Genomic DNA, 23135 nt, shown 5'->3' on the forward strand with positions numbered 1-23135 from the left:
CAGAAGAGCGCCCTGAAAATATTTTGAAGAGGTGTTTACACATACATATTTCTGACCATATGGAGTTGGCTCCATTTATGAATGGGTGTATATATTATATTCAGGTCTGTGTGTTGATACTGCACATGAAGAGGACCCAAACTCTTTATGAATATGCCATTTCCTCACCTTATATGCATTTTACTCACCTCCTTTCGCTTTTGAAAAAAATTAGTTATTGCGTTTCTATGATGGCTTGCCACAGTACACCCAAATGCAAAATTAAAGTGAAGGTTATGCTGAGGTAACAATAAGAAAGTGAGTGCTCAGCAGATGTCTCAACTTACTTGTCTACATACAGCAAGAAACACCAGCAGCACAGTGACCAGATGTCAAAACGTTTATCTTTTAAATTGCAAACATACAATCTGACAGATGCAGCAACAGAACTAAGCCAGACCCAAAAGAAGTCAGCATGTCTGCTCTCAGCAAAGCAATAGAAAACAGTGCAACTCCTCCACATCCCAAACACAGTAAGTACCAATCCTGTGATGCCCCTGTCTCTTCCATTTTACACGGCCAGTGGTGACAGCCCCATGCTTTCTTGGTCCAAGGAACACATCGGGTTTACTAATCGGTTTTTGAGCAGGCTGCTGTGCGCCTCACTGACCTGGATCCCCAGGCACTGGGAGTTCTCCACCACAGGAGCGCGTAAACAGTAATTGCTACATAAATTATGTGACACTTGGAGACAGCTTCTGACTCAAAGCCAGATTTGTTGGTGAAATGCTGGATTTATAGAAAAAAAATCCAGTGATCTTCTTACTTCCCTTGCACAGAAAGAGAATAAATAAAATAATATCATACATTCACTTTTTTTTGTCTGTGCAGAATTACATAAAATATAAGAGAAACTCTCACAATATACCAAAATATATTCAAGTATATACAAAATTACAAAAATGCTATTATCAAATTTTATTGGATTTTAACTTTGACCTAATGCGCATTTGTTTTACTTTCAAGGCCACTAAAATGTGCGGCAGCTAATAATTCCGTCTAAATTTATTATTTGTTGCAAAAAATAAAATCATGCTTCCTGGACAGACTGTCATCCCATCTTGTGAGGTTAACAAACAGCGGCAAATGAAATCTAAACTACTTTCAAAATATAAATTGCACGAAATGGATTTTAAAAAATGGATAAACAGCTTTTGTATTCTATGAGGGGTACTTACTAATGACGATGGATACAGTATTATAGAGAATATGATTTTTGAAAGTGTACAAATGTAAATGTGCAAAATCTTATTTTCATAATGAAATAATAACTGAGAAAGTTATAAGATCAATGCACCAAAAGCCACAGGAAGGAAATAAAAATACAAGGGTATCCTCCAGAAAAGCATGGCAAGAAACTATTTGAGTTCTTTAACGGTTTGCATGTTCATTGGTGTGCAAACATTCACTGACACCTGCAGAGAGGCTGCCCTTTTTTGGATCCTACTTATTTTAAAGCACTGACCGAAAGCTGGTCCACTCTCTGCAGGTTAACCCACCCTCCAATACTTCCAGTACAAAAGATGACAATACTCTATACAGACCTAATGAAATCAACACAAAATCTCCTTACATCCTTTGAACATTTTTCTTAATATAAAACCCGCACTATGATAATCTACAGGATTTGCAGGGGATAATTCCAACAAATCCCATGTCCGTGTAATCCTGAAGTGCTGACCACTTGCCAGGAGGCCTATCAAAATAATTGTGTAGGCTTTCAAGGGGATGAATCTGCATTAAAACAATATAAAGAGAACTGCTGTTTAATCTCCATTATTCGTGCAATTGTTAAAAAGAGCAATTTATTTAAAATATGAGCATTCCTGGTCAACAACTGATTTATACACCAATGCAAGGAAACAAGCCTTTGAGTCACTTCCGGCATGTGGTAAGGTGCTTTGAAATGAGAAAAAAAGTATGAAAGATTAGTGACGCTCTTTTTCAAATACATAGCGCATAACAAGGTTGAGCCCTGGAAAATTCCAGTACTTTTCTGGAATATTAAGAGAACTTCTATGATGCAACTAAAAGGTGTCTAAAATAACTAAGATTATTGCATATGCTCAGATCTTAATTAGTTTAAATTATTCTAAAACCCCCAAATGCTTTAAAAGCAAAAAATGAAAGTACACTGCCAGCCCAAGTACATTAATAGGAATTTCAAATTGCCTGATAAATGGAGCAAAAAGACCTATTTCTTCCTTAATAAAAATGATGACACGATTTTTTTTTATTTGTAGGTGGGTGTCACAAATTACTCTTATAAAAACACCTCAGGAAGCCAATTACTCAAGCTTTGATTTCCTAAGATGTCATTTAAATGTTGTAATTGCAAAAATGTTGCGAGCTTTTAAGTGCTGTATACAATCTCAGTTTACTAAGTGCTCTTTAAAGGTTTAAAAGCACAAAGCGGAACCCGCATTTTTAACTACTCAAGACTTTCAGCACATTACAATTTTGAAACTAGTTTCTTGAATAAAAAGTATTAGTTCATTAGCACAAACTCCCATTATCAATCAATGTGTTGAGGTAAAAAAAAACAAAAAAACAGACAGCAACCTTCCCGTCACACAGAAATATTCAGGGAACCTGTTTTGTATTTCATTATCTACAGGGGTCTATTTTATGCTGGGTTCTCTTATAATATAGGTCACAGACGGGTACGGGAAGAGTGTTGAGATAAAAAACATACCTATGGGATGTTAAACTCATTGCATTCCTGATTGACTTGTTCCTTATTGTAATTTGCGATATCTATAAAATAATAAAAAGTGACTATGTTTTCTCTTTAAGCAGCACCCTTCTTGTACATCTCCTTTCATTCAGCGATACTATCAGTGTTGATATGGAAAACATTTAAATAGATAACATGACAGCTCCAAGCACATCTCTACAAAAATACAGTGTCTGGGTTTTCTGTTTATCATAAGCACTGCCTAATGTTCTGTAACCAATTTCATTATATCCATTATGTAAATACATTTTCCTCTATTCTATTTGGTATTTATTGTCCCTCCTGTGTAAAGTATCTAGATTTTAATTTCATGTACACACAATGAACTGAGATACAAGTTACATTCAAACACTGATGAAATTATAAAGAAACTGTTTAATGAGTTTGAGGCATACAATTGTTAAAATGGGAAAGAGAATGGGAGTATTGTAATGAGGCCAGCATTATATCAACTACACTTGTAAGAAACCAATTTTTCAGGTACTTGTTACATGGTGGAAAACTATAAGAAATTAAATAAGAGAATTGCTCTTCTGTTTGAAAAAGTATTTTGACACACGCATTTATGTCCAAGCACATGTGAATAGACAAAAGATGTTAACCATTTATCACTACTACCACTTTGAGACAAGCATAAGACACAGAAGCATATTTTCAGACTGCACAAGGAGTTACTTGCCTGCAAGTATGCACATACATGTAAAGTGTTTCTGCATGCATGTTCAGGCATATATGCATTTTGTGAATGCACTTTGACTTGATTTATACATTATAAAAATAAAGAGCATGGCATGGTGTCATACCAAGTAGCAAAGCCTTCTCTTTGCGCATGGAACCCTGTTCAGTTCTCGGCTTTCTTGCGTTCTGTGCGGAGTTAGCAATGTCCTTCTACTGCTTGTGTAGATTTTCTCTGTTTTCTAGTCGTGTAATTAGGTTTACCAAGGTCTCTGTACCATTAAGGAATATGTGTATGAAACAGTATGACATGCAAAAAACTGGCATCTAGATCGCCACGGTTGGTTCATACTGTGTGACCAATGCTACAGTAATGTGATCTGGCTGTCTGCTATTCTGCAAAGGATAAAGAGAGTACAGAAAATGGATGGTTGGATATGAGCATATACTAGCCCCATCATATATCATAAAACTTATGAAGAAAAAAAAAACTTCCAACTGTTTCTTCTTCTCTTATTGTACAAAATACAAATTTTCACTAATAAGTGCCTTTCGGTTTTTCATAATTGTGGGTTGAGTATTATACATTTTGTATGTCAGTCTGTTAGGATTTTCTGAGCAATTGTCGAACGGGAGATTCTTTCTTTATTAGGTTCAGATAAACTTGCAGCTATTGCTATTGAACACCAAATGCAAATGAGTCCTCTGCAATTTAGCTGAATGCATGGTTCAAAGCGAGATAAGGACAAGGAGAAAATGGTGTTACCTTTTTTTATACAACTGTCCTTAATAACTGCAAGATAAATAGTCAAGGGTATGGGGAACAAATTATTTGTACCAAATGTCCTTGAAATCAAATTATGCTGGCCTTTCTTTCTTATTTTGCTTTTTAATATAGTGATAATTTTCCACACTGCAGAATCTTTGTGGAAACTAAAAAAATGCATTACAAAATGCCTGCTAAATGTGTTCAATTCATTTCTTCTATCCCTTCAGCCACAAAAGCCTCATCAGTATTAGCAGATCTTCAATATTTTAGAAAACAGATCCATGAATTCAGTATTTCTCTTTCTCAGAGAAGAATTCCAGCTGAGGGTTGTACTGCAATTTAAAACAGATTCTATTACACAGAGAGGCAAAAATCAGCAGTACTAGCTAACTGAAATAAATAAATACAGTAGACGAAAGTGTCCGCTTGCTACAGCTTTAATCGATTTAATTTTATCAACAAATCCAGTCCTTCCCCTTCAGCTGTCAAGGAGTGCGATAAGCGAAGCGAGTCTTGAAGCATGGCACAGGCTTGTCGTAGAAAAGGAGCTGTGTCCCTGAACCCAGCCGAGATGAAACATGACTATTTATTATTTTGGCATTGCAGGAGGATGAAAAGCCAGAATGGTTCCCCACCTCTCGCCCCGTGCAATCTTTCTATTCCATTAATTTTTCATGGAATTTCATTTTTCAATAACCCTACTCTAGTTTTCCACCTGGGGTACTTCATTGTTTTTCCTACTCCCCGTGACCCCAAGATAAAGCCCCATTACCCCCATTTTTCAAATCAGTCAATGGTTCGTCTAGTTCACATTAATTGACATATATGAGCAGAGCACAGACTTACATACATTCACATGATGCTTATACTTTAATTCTATGACGATTAATGATGTATTAATTTCTACAACATCATACTGACCGACTTTATCATCTATTACTAGCACTATTTAAACTGCGTTGTAATGGTTTTATTTTTTACTGGAACATTACATTTCCTGCAGTCACGGCTTATTAACAAAACATCTATCACCAGGTCTTCTACTACCACTTCAGTAATATATCTTTCACCTTTTTTTTTAATTTTAGAAATTGAGCTCCTTATTTCTTCTGAGTCTTGCTGTTTTCTTTAGAACATGGATGAGAACTCTGTTCCTCAAAATCATCTGTGTCACATCAAATCAGATTTACTAAGGTGGGATTAACAGCAGTGCTGATCTGACAGTAGTGATTTTGTTGTGCACCTGGCTGTTATGTTTCTTCAAGTAGCTATTTTCTTTTCCAATCACTTACTTTGAGACATATCCAAACTGAAAAAAGATGTGAGTGCTCTTAGAGAACATTGTATCATTTGTCCTTTTAACACCATTTATTACACTAAACTGTCATCAACAATGGCAATATTAGATATGTTCTGAACAGAAAGAAACGTCAGTATTAACTTCAAGTGGGCGTGTTTACAAGTCTTAAAGGTGTTTTTTTTTCCATTCGGAGATGTTGCATATGTAGTGATCTAATAAAACAATGTACTATATACATTGATGGGTGTGTATGGGTGGTTTTCTTTGTTTTGTAATTGTTACATTATTTTAATCATTGCGATTTCAACCCATGTGCTAAATGATTTGCAAATGAAGCTTTGAAAAAGTTTCAACATACATCAGAAAAATGTTCCAATTATTAAAGTAGTCTCTCAATTTGTTTAACCACAGGAAGCTTGTCATAACTGTCACGGGAATTTGGTTCACTTTGCAATAACTAGACACCTGCTTTCCATTGCACGCTCACTGTTGTCCCATAACCTGCGAAGACTCAACACGTACTGCACAATGCAACTTATAGGGCAGATCACTTAATAAACAAAGGCGTGTGTTTGACGGTTTCAGCTTCTAATCCGAGATCAGAATCCTGGAATACGAACTACTGAATCTTTGAAATTCTTAACTGCACAGTAAACATGCATCCCGATGCTTTCATTGCGAATGACAACGCGCGCATTCAGTCGGGATCCACGTCCGCTGAAACAACCAACGCGTGCATCTTAACGCCCAGGTGAATCGGAAAACCGTCCACTGTATCTGCATATCGGGATGTGTCTGGAAGCTTTAAGGTAAGACTGACGCTCAATGCGAGATGCTTTCTTTGTCCTTAAAAACCAATGGGCAGGGCAGTTATCTTCAGGTAAAGCAAATCGACGTAAAACTGCAGGACAGTTAGTTTTATGATGACGTGCAAATTACAGATAAGCAAGCAAAGTAAAAGACATCTAGCATAAGAATCTTCTTTGAGCAAGTTAACGTTCAGTAACACTGAAGCTGCTCGTCTGTCCGGGACAATCATTACGCTTTGCTACGGCCTCGTTAATCAGTCTTTCTAGTCAAACGGTTTCACGCGCTCGTCTAGCGAAGCGTTTTCACTGGCTATGCTTCTTTTTTCTTCTCAACAGGCAAATATAAGAATCGGGAGAAGGAACAGGAGTTAACAGCCCGACAAAGACACACAGCCCAATGCCCAAGAGGCAGCCAGCAGACGGCGATGACAGCACCTGAGCGCAGGATGCAAAATGCAATGTACGTGGATGCCATTCTGTCCCTCTCCGAGGTCATATTAAAGAGCGACGTATAGAACTTTACCTTTCCGCTTGGACCGCCTCCTCCTCCTCCTTTTGAACTTGCCTCTGAGTTGGCTGTTTGGAGCCCGAGTGTTGTTCCCAAGGACCGATGCCATATCAATGTAGCCGTGACAAGGTGGAACAAAGCGCGCCTTCTTTCTTCTCGTATGTCCTGATGCCTTCTTTTACTTTGTTGCCCGACTTACTCTTCACAATGTAATTCTCCGTTCCTTTGCCTTGCGCTCGTCCTCCACTTTGAACAACTCTTCTCTCAGTGCTGTACTGCTGCTAAACTCACAAGCGTGAAGTCGATCCAAGCATTGCAGCGCTGATACGGCTCACACGAAAGTCTCGCAGGGCTGTAAATGCGCTGCTCTAGTTTCTGCACCTCTGCTTTTTTTTCTTTTTTTTTTTTCTTTTTTTTTTTTGGCACCAGCCACTTTGAAGCCAATCATGCAGGAAGCCCATCTATTTGGTGCCGTAAATTCTAATTAGATCCAATCATGGCTGTCTCTAGACTCTGACATCAGCACCACTCCCACCTCCCTCCTACAGTCCATCCCTGTCAGCTTGCAAACTCAGCTCCTCTTTACACTGAATGATGTCTGAGTTGTTAGAGGGAAATGTGACGGCACTTGTGGATACACGCGGGATCGAGGAGCTTTGACGCAGTCATTGCGTTGTAGACACCTAGCTTACACATCAGTTTCGAAAACAAATGGCTTATCCCTTTATAAGATTTATTCCTGTAAAAAGTGCTGCCACCGCTGTGTTGTGTCCCTCATCCTGGATCTCGTGTTTACCTCGGGAACTCAGGGTGTCCGTCCGCACAAAAGTTAAACTATCCCACATCCGCTAGGCATAAGATCACGCACACTCGTGGCTTTTTTTTATCGTGGCAGCCACATTATCACTTTGTGCATGTTTTATCTAATGGACAAGATGCTGGATTGGATCAATTAAACCGACGACGTAACAGCACCTTTCCTTCTGGAAAAGTACAATAATGTTTAGCTTTATCCAAAAGATGAAAGCCGTTTCGTCATTCCAACAACTGAAGGTCGAGTTTATGGCAGTCTAAAGCATCAAGGATTTTTGGTAAAGAAACGGGAATGTCTGCGAGATTTTGAGCATGTCTTGCTGGTGTGTCTAAAAACATTTAATTTAACTCTTGCTGTAGATAATACTTCTTTGACCATTTTTAATATAAAGATGTTTAATCTCTCTGTTTCTGTTCAGGACAATAACAATTTAAGATAGACTTTTGGTCTGACAATTACACTTTCAAAGACCTAATTTTCCATTTAAAATTTCTGTTACACGAGAGAAAGAATATGAAAACTAACGCAACCAAATTGTAATTGTTTATTTTGGAACAATAAACTTTTCTGCTATTCTTTAGTCACAGATAATTGTCTTCCTTTATGTGAGTATACCTACATGGCATTACTGTTGGTGATACTATTTTAAATATATATTTGTTGACTGGTACTTTTTAATTTCCTGCTTTTAACATATTTTACGAGTTCAAGTAGATTAGTACACTTTTCACGAAGAGAACAGATTGAAAATATACTCTTTTAAGTCAAGTATTGTATCCCCGTTGGAAGTCTTACATCTTGAATGATTGCACGAATACTTTGTTAGTCTCATATGTACTCACTTTGTATATGTTGTTTATACATCATAACATAGAGTTTTTGTAATTCCGTAAGAGTTCTAAATGTGTTTTGTTCATATGGGACGGCACTATATAAAATAAACGGAAGTGAATTACTACACTAGTGGGCGACTGAAATTATGCATCTTGTTTTCAGGATATTCTTTTATCCGTCTCATTTTATTTTCCGAAGTAGTTTCTAGAGTTGCCCAGACTTTCATGAAACCAGTGACATAATAACATAATACCAGTAAGATATGACGCAAGGGGGAAAAACGAGGGATATCTATACCTAATGTAACCATTAACAGGAATATATTACTAAAAAGTATTTAATGCCATGACTGAGTTCTTGCAACTTTTAATATTAAGTCTTTACAAAATAAATGTTGCTAATTTAACAAAACTTTTTTCTAATTTTATGTTTTAAACCTTTTCAGTTGCACGTGCATTGTGATCTAATCATGGAGACAAACTTGGATCATCCATAGGTAAAATATGTTATTACATATATTACGAGTGCGTGTATATATATATATATATATATATATATATATATATATATATATATATATATATATATATATATATTTGTAAAAGGTGGCCGAATGGATACAAAGTCCTCGATTTTTTGTGTTCTTATTAAAGTGCCATCTCCGTTTGCACGTGACAGCATGTGTGTAACATTTTATTTGTGAGGTTGCGGAGAAGTAAGGGTTTCTGACAGGTCGCAGTACATAGTAGAAGAAAACTGGACATTTTGACTTCTAGCCAAAGAAGCAAGGGTACAGATTTGCTGCCGGTTGTGCTAGAAAGTAAAAATAACTCGGCACCTCGGGAGCACATGCAGTCGCTTAAAGCTGTGTCATTTGTTCTGAATCTCAAGAGCAAACCCAGGTAGACAACACTTAGATTTAATCAACAATGAGTCATTTATTTCTGAAAAGCCCTGTAGCTAAACTGAGGAAAATTAAAAAAAAGATAAAAAGTAGGGTTAGTAAGTCATCAGGCCCAGAAAATAAGGAGAACAAAAAGGAAACTAGTGTAGATAATTGTCAGAAGTCAAATAAAAAAAATAGAAGCTGCGCTAATTTAGCTCATGGAAACGTTGCAATTGTTAATATAAATGAGTATTAAAGAGCAGGTGTTACATTACAGATTTACTTTCAGGAAGGAAAATGAGACTCAGATGGGAAGTTCATCGCGTTTATATGTAAAAAGAAGACACACAACTTATGGATGGCATTGGTTTTATTATTATAATTTTACAACATTAATCACGACGAGCGAGTTATGGTTTCTATTGCTGCGATGAATATAGTGAATTTTATTTAGAAACTAAACAATAAGCATATTTTATTTAACGGCTGCAAATCAAATGTATTTACTGTCACTTCAGTTTGATCAACTGTTTTTAACTGTAATATATATGTTTTAGAATAGAAAGGCAGACTATTGAATGACTGAATATGCTGTATCAGTCGAGAATTAAAAGTCTGTTGTTAAAGACACATCACACCAAATAGACTAATGTGATTTTTTTATTTCGTTTTTCTTTCAGCGATGGAAATGTATGATTTTTTTGGAAGTCTGGATGAGTGCATTCGAGATTCATTACCGTAAGTATGAAGGATGATAAGTCTAATTTGTTGTTAGACTAAGTTAAATCGCATTACTGATTATAATCCTTGATTGGATATTTATTAGTTATTACAACATTTTCAGTTGTGGCAATCAACTTTTTGTTACCTGTCCTACTACACTTGCTGAACAAGCAGGCCCTAGCCTAATGTTATACTCGACTATGTTTAAGTCTTTTGTAAGTCGCTTTGGATAAAAGCGTCCACCAAGTAAATAAATGCAAATATAAGTCATGAGAATGAGACAAAGTTCAGTATGAAATCAATTACTCAAAGTCCAAACAAACATCTTTTAAACATTATGAAGAGAAACAGGTTTCATTTTACAGAAAGTAAACGCATGCAAACTGTTATTTTACGGATTACCTAAAGAATTTACGCATGCGCAAAAATATCCACGCATTATTATAAATATAAACTTTCCACAGATAGGAATAAAAGCATGAAACAAGAAAAAAAAGAGTCATACGCATAAGTGCCTGCAACTGTTATTATGGGGAAAGGTGGGTGGATGGATACGTGTGAATGTCTGCAATAGTGAATAAATAAATAGCTACACAAGCTATTTTCTCCATAATTAGGACGCTAAACGTCACATGTACTCTTACAGGATTAGAAGGCATTTTTAAAAAAAGCAAAGAGTTGTACCCATTTGTTTCTGCATTGCGATTTATATATAGTATATGCCAAGCAGTATTGATGTATGTAGGAAAATATTTATTCGAGGATATACATTATCATACCTGTTTTACAAATTTTAAAGATCAAAAATGTGTTATATTTACACAATTTAAATGAGTAAGTTAATGGTGTTTCCGCACATTTCCAGGGAGTTATTAGGAAGTTACTAGGCAAGCACCTTTTAAAGCAAAGCTGATAAAGCTAAGAACATTGGTACTGTAATATAATGTAGGCTGCCTGTGTCGCTTTCAGTACTTTTTGGCTTTTTCAAGCATGTGTATGAAGTATTTTTGATGCATAAAGATCGTTTTCAAAGGTTGAAAAAAGGCAAAATATCAATATAAATTGCACTCTGAGGGGAATCAATAGATGCTACAAGCTGCCGAGCAAAGGTCATAATGAAGGTGTGACCGCTAACAGATAACTGAGCCATGGGGAAATCATAGCTGCCGAGGGACTTGGACGTAATGTCGCGAGGAAACATTGATAACAGCCATTCTCTTCAAAGCAGCACATTCGCGTTGTATCCCTCTTACAGCAGGCAATTGCCAGCGGCTGCACAACCAGTTCGCTTTAACTTTTTAATACCTTGCGTCATAACTGTATGTTCATTTTGTCTAGCACTTTCGTAGGACTAGTTACAGCGCATTATACTGTTAAATCAGTTTTGACTTTTGTCTAAAATAGTCGGATATAACTAAGTCATACAATCCTACATAACTAAGGAACATGAACTAATGAATGCAAACATTTTCATTTTCTTGTACTGTATACAGAATACTGCGGGCAATTGAAGAGAAACATTTAGGTTCCTTCCGACCTCCTGCATTCCTTTGTAACCCTGCAGCCTCTTGAAATGGATAGCATTACTGCTTAATGATCTCTCTCCTCTACATTAACAGCCTTATAATGATTGTTTCTTCTACGTTTTCATGTAAAGAGCTCTGCGATAGTGCGCAACATGAAACGTGTTAATGTTATTATTCCGACTTAATCTTTGTTTCAGTACTGTGGATTCACCCTGCTGCTACCGTAAATAGTTTGAACCCAATTTTCTATTTATTTGGTTATTAAGTTGTACTTGTGTAAGTCACACAGTGTGAAGTTTACAAAATGGACAGACGAATGCTTTCAGATTGTGCGTGGATATAGGAGTTCAGTAAGGCGCTGTCCGCGGTGCTGATGTACGAACGTTCACTCTGTAATGTACAGCAAGATACTAATAGCACACTGCACGGTCATCGCTTAAAAGGCAGTCGTTCACTTGATGGTAATTAACTAAGTAAAATAAACATATTAAAATGCAAGAACTGCTTTATTTAATAAACGCAGAGATTACTGAATGTACTCTAAACCGATTTTTTAAAATGTAAACCTCGTGTAACACCAACCATACAAAGTTAAGCAAATTAACGGGAGTAGTTGGAACAGTTCTATCCATTTGTTCTTGTCATAAATGTAAATGAATATCTATATTTCCATACAATAAGAGAGAGACTTTAAAGCAGATTGACAGAATGAATACGCACATCTCTAAAATATTATTCCACAGCATATTGTTATAGCATTAGTTTATTTTTAACATAAAACAGCATTGTGACTTTTGTTATCAGTACCAGCATGTATTGTTTCCTCATTTATTGCTCAAATATCATCTCTTGTAGTCTTAGAAAGTGATGAAAAAAACTGCATAAGTTTAAGTTCATTCATATTTCAATGATTTTTTTTTTTACTTTTTCATTTTATCAAGACCTTTTATAAGCATTATATATTTTATACTTTGTCAGCAAATCTTATCATTTGTGTTACAAATCTAAGTTTCTGGATAGTATCTTTACATTTAGATTTGTGATTACATTGTCTCACTTGTCTTCCAGGCATTAATATTTTCACAGTTTATAAACCTCTAAATAAGAAGTTATGTATGGTTGGTGAGCACTCCATTCCTGCAGTCCTTTTCTTATTAAGGGTAAGAAATCTTATATCATTCTTGATGCTAACAGCATTATGTAGGGTTGTTTGTGTCACTGCTAAACTGTTAGTCTTTGGTCGGTGCTGTCCCTAAAATGTACCTGCAATTGCTATACTGTACAAGGTTAAGTGGTCTTGAAAGTGAAGTCAAAGATAACAAAGTGGAGCACAAATTAACATGCAAAATAGTAAAAAAAAATCTTTGTATTTCTCAAAAGAAGTACAGATTTCTTTAAAACTAGCATTAGAACAGCCATAATTGGAATACAGATATCTATTTATATACCAAAATAGATTTTGTATACTGTGTCTTAAAATTTCTTTGTATTAGTTTTATGTATGTTAAATAATACAAAAAGAAACACTTCAGGGTATGTCAGATTTATTTTAAAATATCTGAAATGCATTTAAAGGTATTGTAAAGCAAGCCTAATATCATATTATGATGTAGTTAATTTTTATCTCAAATGAAGGAGAATACCATTAAAAACATTGCTGTAGTCCTAAAAATTAATGTAATGTTATCTTAAAAGAAATCTCCTGATTTAAAACGAAAAAACATTTCACAAGAAGTTATTTTCTATATTGAAATGAAAGACACATTTCTCAGGGAAGTTCTTTTGAGAAGAGTTAGATCAATTTTAGATCCATATTTTCAATTTTAAGATGTGTATTACTATTTTAAGATAGCAGAATATTTATAGATATCACTGAACATTTCTTTTGCTTATTTGATAAGCACACGTAGCTAGTTTGCAGATGTTGTACAGTTTAATCTTTAAGGGCACAATTGTAACTACACTCATGAATTTACACAGGTTGTCTTTTAATGCCATGCACTTTATACTGTGACTTCAACCTTCATTTGCCATATATCACAAACATCAACTGAAATATTACTTGTTGTTACAGGTAATGTAATTAATGTCTAGTTAAAACTTTAATCAGATATATTGTTTGTTTTTTTCCTTAAATTGTATAATTCAGTAATCACGTGTACAGAAGCAAAAAAAAAAAGAAATATACACTGTCTGAAGCAGGAATATTGTTCTTTAATTCATGTAATTAGGAGCATTATCACTGTCATTGCATTTTGCAATCATTCAGTTTCCAGATTCATTGTTCAGATGCTTTTCACTTTCCATTTGGTAGAAATGATGAATAATATATCTATATTAGTACAAAAAATTCTAGATATATTTATTTAAAACTCAAGATATCTTTTAATGTAGTTAGCTATATGATATTTTATCATAAGCTTGTACATATCAGTTAGACAGAAACAAATGAATTCAGTGTGTATACCTGCTAACTTTCTTTCTTATTCAAAAGCCCAAAATATGTTATTTGCTTTACATTTTAAGTGGTTCAGTTACACTACTAAGTGATAAAAGAGAAACTTAAAATCTGTTGTGAATGTGCTCTAATTAATTCCTGCAGTAACATCTCGTTTGCCTTATTTTAAATTGTCTAAATAAACTTTCGAAACAAGCTCCTTTACCTGCAAGTGAAAATAAAATTAACATGATTTCCGATATATATTTTGGATTCTGTTTTATAAAACAGAACAGTGTAGTATTTCCTAATACTCAATTATTCCTTTTTTGCTCTGTTGCTCATTTCTAAAATGTATACATCAATTTGTAGTCAAATCAAATTGTAAATGAAATTTACTCAATGCTTTTGTTTCTAATTCCATTCATGTGTGCTCATTTGATTTATTTAAAAACACAATTTTAGACTAAAAGGATATAATCTTACACATTAGAGTAACTAAAGAGAAGAAAGAAAACACAAGAAATTAGAAAAATATTTTCATCAATGATAACAGTGTGGTTTCTTTATAAGTATAGTATGGCTCGCTTAGTACATTGCAATATAATGTACATAAGAAAAAATAAATAATGGAATAACTGCACATTTATTTTAAAGAAACATACTAAACTCTTATTAAAGGGATTTGGATTTAATATATAGCTGTGAAGAGAATCTGGTGAAGATTATGTTAAGGTGCAAATTCTTAACAAGTCATTGTCTGTGTGAATTTTGCACATTATCCCTGTGTCTGTTTTCCCACACTGTAACACATTTTTGTATTTTTTACAGTAAACTCTACAGAAACTTACCATTTTAATCACTTTACAAATGGTAACTGTCACTCGCAATGCACCATGGGTCCCCATTACAAATACAGCAGTTAACAGTGGGCTTCACAAAAAACAATGAGCACACATACAGCAGGACATGTTCTGAATGTAGTCTGGCTATTTTACAGTAATATACTGTAATTCCTTTTACAATGGTTAAGAATTCTACAGTGTATTATTAACAACATTTTGCAAGCTATTTATTGTAAACTGTGGGACAGGCAGGCAGTGTTTTTCATTAGTTAAGGCTTTGTTATTCAAGCCTTGAGGTTGTGGGTTCAGATCGTGCTAGTGACACTGGGTGACCATGAGCAAGTCATTTCATCTGCTGGATGCTCCAATTAGAAAAGCAAAAAAACAAATGTAACCAGTTGTATCTCTCAAATGTTGTAAGTTACCTTGAGTAACGCTGTCAGCCAAATAAACAAAGGTATTGATACAATTGTTATATTCCTTAATATTTCAGTGTAAAAATATTTTACAACATAACACTGTCAACTTAGGGTATTTGTAACCCTTTATTAGCAACATGACTTCAAAAAACTGCTGTGAACTGGATTGCAAGTACAATCCAGTATTACTTAAATACACACACACACACATACAGTACATACACACACAAGAGCTGCATTTTACTTCCAAGAAGAAGCTGTGCATTGGAGTCCAGTAATTGCTTTTTACACTAATTAACAACAATTTCACAGTTTCTTATTGGCAACTTGTTTGCCAGTTATTTACTGTAAATTCTAAAGTAAATTTTTTACTGTGCAGGCTCTCCAGCTTTACTACCACATCATCCCACAAGACTTGCATCTAAAGTTAATTAAGGAGCCCAAATGTGTCCCATCTAATTGTGAATGGAAGCAATGATGAGAGACGGTCACCCATATCCAGAATTAGTTCCTTTCTTGCAAGAAAATGGGGTTAAGCTGGTCTGATAATGGAAGGATAATGTCAATCATTACCAATTAGTTAGTAGAAACCTAATGCTGATGTGACTGCAGACAAAAATTAGCAAAATAAATAAATGTAGCATTCGTATGGAAACATTTTTCATGTAAATACTGCTTAACAGTCAAATGCAAAGATATCCAGAGCAGATTAATTCCTTTCAGTCTATTTTTTACTTATTGAGGCTTAGCTATGACATTAGCTAGGTGGTCACACTCTAGAATTTGTCATCACAGCAAATGTGTCATTGTATATATTTTTATTTGGTAAAAGAGATCTTCATTGGAATTTAATAAGTTTGATTCTCATATTTTAATATAATCATCCAAGATTCAGTCTTTGAGTGCTGTGAAGATTTACTGTACTTTGACAAACAAGTAAGCAAAATGAAAGGTAAATTTATGGAAAGTTTGGCTCCATTTCTTTTTTTCTTTCATGAAATTGTGTACGGTCCTTTAAAAAGTACTATTTATTTATTGAATGTAATTTATGACTTCATATATTTCTGTTAGTAAGGACAATTTAAACAGAAAACACTCATCGATCAAAATGCTTTAAACAATTTCATACAAAATTATTTAACTGGAATCAATGATTTTTTCCCCAGTTAAATAAATGACATTAGTCAAGTTTTATCCTGTTACAAGAAAAGTTAAAATACATAAAGATTTAATGAAACGAGTATTAAAAGTTATACCTTAAAATAAGAATTTAAATTATATAATTTTCCACAGCTAAAAAAGTTTAGTGCTGTATAGTTATCAGTTAAGCACTTTGAGAACTCAGTTACAAAAATTACTAATGTCTTGGTAAACCTTCCTGCAGCTATCTTCATACCCAATTGTTTCTTTCATTTTGAATTTTCACCCTTATTTCTTCCAGAACCCATTTCCAAATGTTTATTTCTAATTCTCTTGTTGTTCAAATTGTTTTCCTTCACATGTTTAACATTTTACAACAAATAAGACTTAAGATGTGTGGCTTTAAAAGAACTGAAATTCTTTGCTCTTTGACAACATGGCAAGTGCTAAATAATATTTTCAACAAATTAGCTCGATGAATTTGTAACATGTTATCAAGTGATGCCTGACTGCTGACACACAAGATTTTACTAGAACATTAAGGTAATTATTAAGATTTGCTCAATACATATATTTTCATGCACATAATAAAACATTTGTTTATGACTTTTTCTGATTTTTGCTGTAAAAATTAAACAGGGAGGTTGAGAGAGAGTTGTGGCTCAAGGTGGGTAAGTCACATTTATTGTAGCAGAGTTACAAGGAGGATGTGTGCGGCTCATGGCTGACTGTGATTGTTGCAGTCACTTATTGAGCACTTGAAAATAGTTCTCATTTTGTTAGTAGACATTTTTCATCTGTATTCTTGGGTTATTCGCAGGGTGAGCTGCTGTGGAGATGTGTAGGAATTGCTGGTCTTGTGGATCATCGATATCTGAATTGTAGATTCTGTATCCCAGTAAGGATTTCTTCCTGTGTTGGCTACATTTTGGTGCCCATAAAAAACTCAAAATTTTCATATCCTTGACAGTATGTTATCCTGATGTAGAGTGTTCTTCTTTGGAAACACAAACCTTTGTTGGTAGTGCAATATTGGATGTTATGTATATGACATAAGCTTCATTATTCTGTACTAAAGCATCCTGAAATTAAAATTTAAACCCTATCTCTTAATGAAAGTACCAAAAATGTTCATTAGTGTATACTTTGTGGAGGCCATTTTTCTTTAATCTAACAATGGAATTCCATGTCTGGCAACATTTGCCGCTTTCAACATCAGACATGTGGTGGCCTAATTAATAGCTTACCTCTCTTTGACCAGTTGTAATTGATTTCTTGCATATAACTCCCAGAGCTACAATTCTTGTGCTCTGTCCTAATTCTTTGACCCTTGCTAAAGAGAGGGTTACAATATAAGAACAATAGACACTTTATTCATGAAATATGAAGCACAATTAAACGCTTTCGCATTCATTGATTAATTCCCTGCTGAGATCTATTCCCCAAGGCAACATCTCAATAATGTTTTTCATCACACTTGTGGCGTAAGTGTTATTTAATATTTATGAGCCAAAATAAAGAGATAGGAGTAAACATTATACAAAAAAGTGCAAATTTAATAAGTAAAAATAATTGATGGAAAAAAATCTTATCCAACGGTTCTCCAGAGTTAAATCATTCTGATTTTATTTTTCAGTTTAAGTAAACCTTGCTAATTTGTATAAGCTATTGTAGGTTAGGTGACAGCCTCAAATGTGAAGGATGTTAATCAGTATGCTAATTCTCATTAGTATGGTAATGAATCCTAACATATTAAGCACCAAGAAATATTCACCAAAATGTGTAGTCTTTGTTTACGTCTATTCATCCTTAATTTCTTCAACACATTCTTTTCCATTTCAGTCTTTTTGTTTACAATGATTTAAATTTATTTGTTTTTTTTAAATCTATTTATGAAAAATATCCCTTGTATTAGAAAGAGTTAAAAGGGCTTTTTCAACTCTAAAAGATATGTAAAAATATTAAGAGTCACCAAGGTTGTATTCTGCTACAGAAAAATGTTGGGGCAGATTTGTAATGATTAGGAATCAGGAGATGAAACATAGTCTAAAGCCTTGCAAAGTTCAAGACTGAAAAATCTAACTGATCTGTTGTCAAGTCTAAACAAAATACCAGAAATCAAAGTCAAACAAAAAACAACGCAAGTCGTAACCAGAACTTCGATAAACAAAATGCAATAGCTACTAAAGATTTTTATCCAGAACTCTGATAACCAGGAAGTCTTTGAACCAGGAAGTCTTTGAACTAATCTTTATACCTTTAAACTCATGGCATCACAGGTAAGGACCTCAGGTCATCCTGCATAGCAACGTGGCTAGCAGCAATACACACCCTAAATTCAAAATGGCAGCACCAACAGAAAAGAAAATAGCTTTGCTGAAAGAATTCAAAATAGCTTTCATAATGTTATCAAAACAAGACTCTGTAACCTTCAAAACTTGAAACAGAATGTCCAAGAAAAAATGAAAAACAAAATGTATAACTTAATGTAATCATAACAGGTTGTGCAGTGGTTATTGCCATGCTATTAACTTATGGATCCATAAACCTTTCTATGTGTAGCTGGCATATTTTCCCAAATATGCATTGGGTTTCCCTCTACATTCCCAAAGACATGTACAGTATGTGAGGATAACTGGCACTTCCAAGCTGCCCATGTGAACATTAACGTGTGTGTAAACAGGCCCTATGATGGTCTGGTGCTGCACCCATGGCTGCTTTCTGATGCTATTTGGAGAAGTGATTCTGGGGAATTTTTCCCTTTTGGGAGTTCTTTTACGTTCAGTTCTTATTTCCTTGAATTTAATTGTTCTGTTTTCCTGTTTTTTTAATCATTAATCTGGCAATTCCATTTTGATAATTGTTGTGATTTAATCACCTTTATTTTGTACTTATCATTGCATGACTGAGGTTATACAGTTTATTACAGCTATGCTTTGTGACAGTCTCTTCATGCCAATGTAAGAGGGAAGCATATAGCTAAAAGACACTGCTGAAAAGATCATTGGGGTTTCTTTGGCATTTTTCTGGCTAGAAAGAGGTTTGCGTGTCTGTTTTGGTTAATTTTTGTTCTTGTTTGCCCTAATGCTACTAATCCTTTGGTAACTCTTTTGAGTTTCAGTGAATGTGATACTTGCACTTGTGATTGTTTCTGACGACTGTTATCAAGATATCTCTTGTCTTATCATGCCTTTACCTATCCCAGATCTTGTCTCCATCTTTTTATTGTAGTGTGTTCATCTTCTAATTGCTCATTCTTTTCATCAATTTAAGAATATCATAACGCTGTGTAGGCTCTGGTCCACCACTGCTCTAGGAATGTGATCATAATCATCGTCATCATCATCATTATAATTCCAGTTTTTCTGGTGAGGTTTGGGGTGGCAACATGCTGAGCTGGGCTGATCAATCAAGAACTATTTCTGGTGCCAGAACTAGGAGTGGTGTTCATCATCAAGTGCTTTGTGGCCAGGTGACTCACATGTCAAGGTTAGGTTCTGCCCAAGAAAACTTTGTGGAGCCTCAATGTGGGTTTTCCACTGACAAGACAAACACAAGAACACATGGTTTGATAAGGAATAAAAATGAGAAAGCATAAAATTTCCATGTTTTAATTAACAAAATATATATAGATGCATATGAATCCAGATGAAAAGAAGCAGAACAATAACTCAAGTTACTTATTTACTTCCTCGTAAATGAGGAAAATAACTCAAAGTCAATTCTGAAGGTTGAATGTCTTTATGTTTAATAGGCTCAGAGGTTACAGTTTTCTAACTTCAGGCTATTCCTGCATTTATTTAAATACAGGGATGAAAGTTACCAAACATTGTTAACTCTCAGGTTAGGTCAGGTTAGGTTGGGGAACATGCACTGGTACGGTGCGTTGCCGCACCCATCACATGACGGAACAGCTTGAGATCCTGGCTGGCAACCCCCTAGGCAGGCACACAATCCAGTCACCCTCCAGAAATGACCATCTATATGCCACAGCCAGGTGTTATGTGGGTGTCCCCTTGGCTTGGTCCAGCCACTCATGCCCTCAACAATAAGGATCCTGCAAGTCAGATAGCCGTAGTGCCATAACTGATGCTCCCTCACAATGCAGGTAATGAGCCTCATTCAGGACTCTGTGAGCAACTGCTGATCTGACACAAAGTCAAACCAGTGGTACCCAAAGATTCTTCAAAGAGACACAGTACTGAAGGAGTCCAGTCTTCATCTCAGGTCACTGGATAGCGTCCATGTCTCACAACCATATAGCAAGACAGGAAGCAACAGGACTCTAAAGACTTGGACCTTCGTCCTTTTGCATAGACATTGGGAGCGTCACACACCCCTTTCCAGTGACCTCATGACCCCCCATGCTCTCCTAATTCATCTGTTGACTTCATAGGAAGAGTCACTAGAGACATGAATGTCACTGCTGAGGTAAGCAAAAAGTTCACCAAAACTAAAAACCATGGAACATTGGAGAACCATGTCTGATAGAGAGAGGGAGACAGACATGCTGTGCAGCAGACTTGTGTGTTTGGAGGGGACAAGTAAGAGAGCACTCATTTGAGACACTCTTTCACAGAAATCCATTGTTTTTGGTGTGTGATACTGGAGCAGTCTCTATCCTGGCATCAATCAGCTCAAAGAGGTATGGAAGCAAGAGGGAGCTGTTGCTTCTCAGCCAGTATGAGCTTTGAAAGACTTCAATTTTACATGGAAGATAGACACATGGGGGAAGAATGGGGTTAGGAGAGAGAGGGGTGGTGTCTGATAGCAGGATTACCGTAATATGGCTGGTGAAATCGAACCACAGTGTGGAGACTTGAGTTTGACCTCTGTGTAACCAATGATACCTTTACGTCCCTTTTTTGATCCCCATTTTTTTGTTCATTTTTTCTCATGCCACCTGACAGCTACTTGTGTACAGCAGAGGTTTAGGATCACTGTTCTTGTGTATAACTACATTGATATATAACTGCTTTTATGTAATGATTGAAGAATATTTACGGTTACCTATACGTTTATTTAAAAACTAACCAACTGTAGCGGGGCGAATGATGAGGCAGTGCAAAAGCCAAATGCTGGGAGTGCCAACCAGGCAAAACCCCATTTAATTCCAACAAAAAAAGAAAGCTGCAAATAAAACACACGTTTATTGGTGCTCTCTGCACTTTCTGTCTCTCTCTCTCTCTCGTGTTCACTAAAGCAGTCAGGTCTGAAATGAAACACCACCTTCCCAGAGCATCTCCCTTTTATACTGAGTGACCAGAAGGGGTGGGGCTTCATTGGCTTTTTTGCCCTCAAGAGCTGGTTGCTCAAGGGTCTGAGTGAAAAAAGAGACAAGACTATTAGTAACAGCACCCCCTCTCATCCCATGCTTAAACCGCATACCTCAGGTGCGCTTCGATTATGACCCCCTGGTGCTCATGTGTGACACAATTTAAAGACAGTCTTTACACTGACAAAAAATTAAATCAAAGCCAAGTGAAAAGTATTCATATCATGATATTAATTCTGTTTTCCTTATTGTAACAAATTTTGATTTATCCAAAAACTTGTATTTATGATTGTTTAGCTTACTTTAAGAAATCTTGTCAAGTAAAGTTTGCTTACCCCATTGGCAGATTTTTTGCTAAATACAAGTAAAATAACTCTCATCTTTTCATCTAGTTTTTGAATGTGCAATGTAAAATGTCAGTTTACAGTGACAATCATGGGTGGAGTTTTTGAGTAAAGAACAATTAAATTAGCACAAAGCCACACACATGTCTGAAGTTTGTTTGGCAGCATTACATTGCCTTTCTACTTCTTCACAATAGGACATAATGCTTATATAAAGTAACAGTTTATGTGTCAGAGTTGCAAGAAAAACTTTACCTTAAGCACTCAATTTGCTGTTAAAAAATAACAGCAACTGCAGAATTCACAAAATGATGTTAAAGAAACCTGGCCTCTGAGGGAGACAGGCAATGGAGTGAAGAACACAGTTTTTAAAATGGCAGACTCTCAAAAAATGTTTTGTATTTTTTTTCAGAAAACAATAAAGATACTCTGCTTTACAATGTGTGTGCAATCTCCCAACACTGATCAATATTCGAGAATGTTCTGGGCTTGAAAATTAGGCATTTGGTAAGTTTTAAGACTTTTGTTTTCATGTTTGAAATGGTGTCCCATAGATGCCATTGTAAACAAAACAAGAACAGCCACAACATTTTTAAAAATGTTATACAAAAAACATACTTTACATAACAACACAATTTTCAGTGGCAAATTAATATGACTGTGGAAAAATAGTTTTAACATGAAAAAGAACAAATTTATTCTTTACTAGCAAAATACCCGCGCTTCGCAGCGGAGAAGTAGTGTGTTAAAGAGGTTATGAAAAAGAAAAGGAAACATTTTAAAAATAATGTAACATGATTGTCAATGTAATTGTGTTGTCATTGTTATGAGTGTTGCTATACACACACACATAAACATATATATACATATATACATATCTACATATAGACATATGTACATATATATATATATACATATACACATCCACATATATATATATCAACATATATATACACACACATACATACACACATATGTACATATACACATACATAGATAGATACACACACATACATATATATATACACACATACATACATAGATACACACAGACA

The 23135-nt window shown here is 35.2% G+C and overlaps 1 protein-coding gene and 1 long non-coding RNA gene across 2 annotated transcripts in view; one reads left to right on the plus strand and one right to left on the minus strand.

Annotated features, from left to right (window-relative positions):
* adarb2 (adenosine deaminase RNA specific B2 (inactive)) overlaps positions 1–6946 on the minus strand; it is an 833327-nt gene extending 826381 nt beyond the window's left edge. The window contains exon 1 of the mRNA XM_051929335.1: positions 6853–6946. Within this exon, the coding sequence (XP_051785295.1) occupies positions 6853–6946 (94 nt within the window). The remainder of the gene's footprint in view (positions 1–6852) is intronic.
* On the plus strand, positions 5372–22582 carry LOC127528460 (uncharacterized). The gene is made up of 8 exons (XR_007935356.1): positions 5372–6329; positions 6666–7928; positions 8931–8981; positions 10052–10109; positions 12689–12780; positions 16933–17004; positions 18663–18740; positions 22493–22582. It is a non-coding gene; the product is annotated as an uncharacterized LOC127528460 (long non-coding RNA).
* Positions 22583–23135: the final 553 nt, after the last annotated feature.

The sequence above is a fragment of the Erpetoichthys calabaricus genome, chromosome 6, assembly GCF_900747795.2.
Source record: "Erpetoichthys calabaricus chromosome 6, fErpCal1.3, whole genome shotgun sequence".
Taxonomy (NCBI): Eukaryota; Metazoa; Chordata; class Cladistia; order Polypteriformes; family Polypteridae; genus Erpetoichthys; species Erpetoichthys calabaricus.